Source organism: Electrophorus electricus, chromosome 20 (assembly GCF_013358815.1).
Source record: "Electrophorus electricus isolate fEleEle1 chromosome 20, fEleEle1.pri, whole genome shotgun sequence".
In the NCBI taxonomy this organism is placed as follows: Eukaryota; Metazoa; Chordata; class Actinopteri; order Gymnotiformes; family Gymnotidae; genus Electrophorus; species Electrophorus electricus.
Genome location: NC_049554.1, coordinates 13,418,338 through 13,423,604, shown reverse-complemented (window position 1 = coordinate 13,423,604; position 5,267 = coordinate 13,418,338). Strand labels below are relative to the sequence as shown.

At 41.7% G+C, this 5,267-nt stretch overlaps 1 protein-coding gene across 1 annotated transcript in view; it reads right to left on the bottom strand.

Moving 5' to 3' along the window:
• Positions 1-507: 507 nt before the first annotated feature.
• lrrc38b (leucine rich repeat containing 38b) overlaps positions 508-5,267 on the bottom strand; it is an 18,019-nt gene continuing 13,259 nt past the window's right edge. Inside the window, exon 2 of the mRNA XM_027025285.2 lies at positions 508-3,297. Coding sequence (XP_026881086.1) covers positions 3,059-3,297 — 239 coding nt within the window. The 3' untranslated portion in view covers positions 508-3,058. The remainder of the gene's footprint in view (positions 3,298-5,267) is intronic.

The following is a 5,267-nucleotide window of genomic DNA, read 5'->3' as shown; positions in this document are numbered from 1 at the left end:
TTATACTTTGCCACCTTCCTGCTGCTAAGCAAATTGCCACTCTAATGTAGCAGCTATTACACACCAATTAGGAGACATGTCGAATTAGGAGACACAGCGCCACCGAGCCGCGTACGAGAGTGGAATGGAATGCCTGTTTATGCCATTCCAGTTCTCCTTTTCCATTCGGTCTCAGCTGCAATTACACTGTTTACTGAGCAACAAAGCAGGCCTGACCAAACCCATAGCCGCTAAATCCTGGAAAAGGCCTATTACTTCTTGGCAGATAACAGAAATTGCCCTTCTGGTTAATTACCATCTGCAGAAGCACATCACGAATGCAGAGGCTACGCTGTGAGAAAACATATCGTAATGGAGTTACAGAGGTTTCTGGGAACTGGTGCCTGGTTGGAATATTGTTCATAATGTACCTACATTTTATAAAGTACTTTAATGAGAGAGACAGACTAGCTGTCAGGCTTATCGGAATGTGTGAATAAATAAATAAATAATGATAAATATAGTAAATAATTATAAAAAAGGATAAATTTATTATTTTATGTTCTTCTTTAACAGTATACTGTTTTCTGGGAAAAAGAAATTAGTGTATTGCTCCTTAAGATCATGCAGGAAAAATAACCCAAAAATAACAAAATAAAGGATATTTGGGTTTGTTTTTTACTGTAACTACATAGTAGTTGGATATCTACTGGTATACATAATGTTCTATTAAGACTGAGGACAGACATTTTTCATGTTATCATAGTGTTACATACATATACATTTACATTTCAGTGTAACAGCAGTGATGTGGTACAACATACATATGACAAATAACACTCTTGCTCCCTGCAAAAGACACAGTTACTGAACTCAGTAGAACAATAGAACAGGTGCACACCATATTTTCTTCAGACAAGCACAAAGCTAAATATTATAACCAACAGATGTTCGTCTGCCATGGAGGTTTGGACCCCAAGGTGAAGCATGAATGTTATATATTGCTTTCAAAACGTAGTGCATAGAAAGCATCACATATATGATAATACACTCGAGCTGTGCATTGTTCCTAATGCAGGTTAGCTTTTGGTTGTGGAGCCTTAGCGACTTGGCCTCACAACACCTCTGACATGAGCTATGAATGCTACATCCGGCAAGATGTCTGCGGTCCGTCTCCTAACACAGGCAGTGACGTTCTCACACGTTCTCTCTCTCTGAAAATTTAAAATAGCAATGGAAGTGCCAAGCACAGTCATCAACAGTGCGAAAGTCTGCAGGATGAGTCCATGTTTCGCTCACTAATACTCAATAATGCACACTGAGCGCTGTTAGGTGAGAGTACAGAATATAGTCAGGAATATTAGGGTCTATATTTAATCACATAAAACTCGATTCAGTTCATATTATCTGGAAAAATCTGAATATTGACTTTACAGGAATGTTCTCAGCTAGTGGCTGAGCTCTACATAGGCGAGCTTGTAAGAGTCTGCGCTGTAGTCATCTGTGCCTGGTTAAATGTGGCTCTAATTTCAGTGAACCTTTTTGGCATTTCTCTGACATTTGCTTCTGAGAGATGCAACTCTGCATGCCAGGGGACACATCTGGAATAATTCTGTTTAATTGTGTGAGGAAATGTAACGGAAATTTCATTTTGTTATAAAGTTCTAACATCTCGTCTAAGCTCTTATAAAGTTTGGGTGTTGTTTTTTTTTTTTTTTTTTTTATTGTAGGTTAAATATCTTGACAATTTAAAAATGCTTCCACCATATATTTCTCATATCCAAAATATTATTCACACATTATTATTATTTCAAAATAAATAAATGAAAATGTAAATTTATTCAAGGAAAATCAGCTGCTGGGTTGCTGTGATCATGAGATGGGGGTCACCGGTATGGAAACAAATTGGGGTTCAAAGTGACGTGGAATATTCTCAGATGTATTCACTGAGGAACATGTCATGACCTCCACATGCGTACAATTTACCGAAGAGACTAAAATACTAAAGATCCAGCAGTTTCCTCTATCTGGCCTACTCTGAAAGACTTCCTCTGAGCAAGATGTGGAGTGTAAGGCTAGCTGAACTTAAGAGTCCTTCATTGTATTCCGTATAAATGCCACAGTAACCAGTGGTGTCCACACTCCATGCCTCTATCAGTTAATACACGACGACAATCAACAGATACATAAAGTTATACCAGTATGACTTTTTGGGTAGCACTCAGCAACACGTGAAAGCAAGTTCTGTCTTTCTCATCCCTTCTTCTCCTCGCCTGCACACTTGAGCAATATCTGGAATCAAAATCACATTTAAGGTAAATATACAATATCACAATTACATCATGTAATTTGATCATGCCACACACTTCTTGGAAAGCAAAAATGAATCTATATTTGACACACATCAAACGTCTCACTCATTAGTCCTCTGAACATCATCTTTGGTAGAGCCAGGTGAAGCCCACTCTGTAGACTGAGGCCAGCAGACCATGTGGAAAAAAGTGCAGGATTTGACACAGCGATTCCCTCATGAGCTCCAGGTTCACAAGATTCATCCTGAACTCACAATACAGGAAGCTACTGGGTTTTACACAGGAAAATGTTTTCCATCTCAGTGTTACATGGCTATTAGATTTTATAATATTCTCTCTAAGCCTCTTGGTTTTCTGCCAATGATGATGAAAGCTGATTATCTTTGCTAATTTGGCACAACGGAACTTTTGATTCCATTATCATGATTTAACCTAATGCTTTACTGAAGACAGAGATTTGAAAAGCTGACTATGCTTAGATGGCAGAATTGTTTGTAATCAGACACCGCACCCAAAGCCCTGGAGGTTTGAGCACTATGACTTTCCAAAGTCTCCAGTCGCCTGCTTAAATCATACAAGCACGTTGCGTTCGCAATCCGCTCATGCAACCGTGGTCCTCCCCTGCCAGCCTCCACAGCCGTCTCTGTGCCTGGTGTCCGATTATTCACATGGTCTGTCTCGGGGCCAAAGGTCTGATGCCCTGCATGTCCCGAAGCAGATCCTGCAGATCTACAGCGGGACGCGGTGGCTGCGGGACTGAGCCTTCCTCACTCGTCCTCATCGTCGCCTTTGCTGCCCTTGAAAAGCTGGAAGCAATGGACGGTGGAAGCCAGGAAGAAGCTGGCCAGGATGGCCACCAACGACACTGAGATGCCCGAGAAGATGATGATGAGTAGGTCCGTGAGAGTGAGGGAGTTCTGGCACTCACGAAAGCTGTCCTGGGACAGCTGACTGAGAGACACCTGATGGCCATCTGGGGGCAAGGAGCACTCCATACCTTCAATCCCTGTGCGAGGAGAGCAGAGGTCAATCACGCTGCCTTCACCTCCCCGCTTCATTAGAAACCTTTATCTTGCAAATGAACAGTTATAAAGTACAGCCCATCTGTTCCCACACACAGCTCATGTTAGCCAGTCTCCACCTCTAACGGTGGTCAGTTTCTGTCCACAGAACTGCTAAGATCTGGATATTTTTGGTTAGCGGACCACTCTCATACTGACGAGTCAAATCTGTAACATCTCTGTTAGGCCTGAGTGAGTCTTGACACCAATGCACCACCTACTACTGCCCACAACTACCCTGCCTGGCTCAGTGTTCTTAATAATGTGCAAGGTGGGTGTATTTCTTATATATGAGGCAGGATGAAGCATTTTAAACCAGAGTTTGTCGATTTTTTTTTTTTTTTTTGGGGGGGGCATATTTAACTGATATTTTACCCTACCTGCAAAATCAACAGTTCACATTAGAATGAATTATTTACTAAATGTCTTCAAAGCTTTGTCAGTGCAACTTCCTCAGTTGATATAATGATAACTGATATAATAATTGTTCTGCCAGCTTGCTTATTAGATTTCATCTGTCGGGAATGCGAGTACTGGCATCACTGCTTGGCTCACTGTATGGCGTATGAGATGGCGGAACCCAGACATAACATGATATTTATTGGCACAGCTACTGGGGAAACACCTTGAGCAGGTCTGATAAATCCGTCACTAAAGCATGTCCTTCTGAATTTTAATCAGCTTTAAAACAAACGTAGCCATTCTCCTTCATGTCCTTGCCTGGTGGGGAAAAAGGAATGTGTTTATTTATGGTTATGGGGATGAGTCAAGGACGCTGAGGACCACGGTGAAACCACACACCACCACTGCATCAGACCTTAGCCTAGCATGCATTTTAGCGCAGCGTAAATGAGCTTCAGCACGAAAGCTGAAATTAACTGCTTTTCTTTGTTTGCTTTTTCACCTGTTATTGCCCCAGGCTGGATTCTAACTTGCGCGATAGCTATCATGGGATTTTAATCTCTGCTCCCCAAAGATAAATATTTCCCAAGGTTGACACATTACCCTTGTAATGACAGATGTGCCAGTCTGTCATGCTGTAATCTCCACCAGCGTCAGACAACAGCTTTCCCATCCTGTTTATGACAACCAGTGAAATCAGAGCAGGTGGCCACAATTAAAAAAAAATCCCACATGCGATATCACAAACCACACTCTCACATTTATCAAAATAAAAACAAAAACATATAAAAACCTTTCCATGGATATTACTATTCATTCTGAAGGCATACTGTAGCCTCTGTTATGATGTAGTGGAGACAGAAACTTGTATGGGGGGTAGTGTTGTGAAATACATTCAGAATGGCTCCAGAGTTTGGTCATCAGCAGTTCCATATATAAATAGCAAAACATGAGTTCCAAAGAAACCAAACAGTTGCTGTCCAAATGAACGGAAAATCAGTCATTAGAAGATGTTCAGGGATTCGGAAACACATAACTACGTCTGAGTATCCTGCATCACCAAAGAGGACAGGGAACTGTGGTCAAATGGAAGCTTGCTCGCAGGGGGGCACTTAACAAGATTGTTATTGTTGCTAAGCACTGAAAACCCAAACCGTGCAAACAACCTTCAAAAATGACTTCAGAATTGAGTCGGCACCTCTTTGACCCGGTGGAAATAAAATAAAAACGCGTGCACGCTTCATAAAGCTAGAATTTTCGGCAAGGCCGCCAAGCAAAAACTCTTTGTGTTGGCGGCCCGGGAAAGATGACCCACGGTCTGGTGCCAGGTGCACAAGACCAGGACCCCTGCCTAATGGGAAAAAAAACACAGGTCACCCCTTATCCATTTCTTCTACATCAGAGTGTGTTTACGTTTGATCAAAGCCAAAGAATGCATTTAAATTTCAGCGCCTGGTGCCAACAGTTAAAGATTGTGCAATGTGTCTATAAAGGATGACTTTGTCACCAGAGA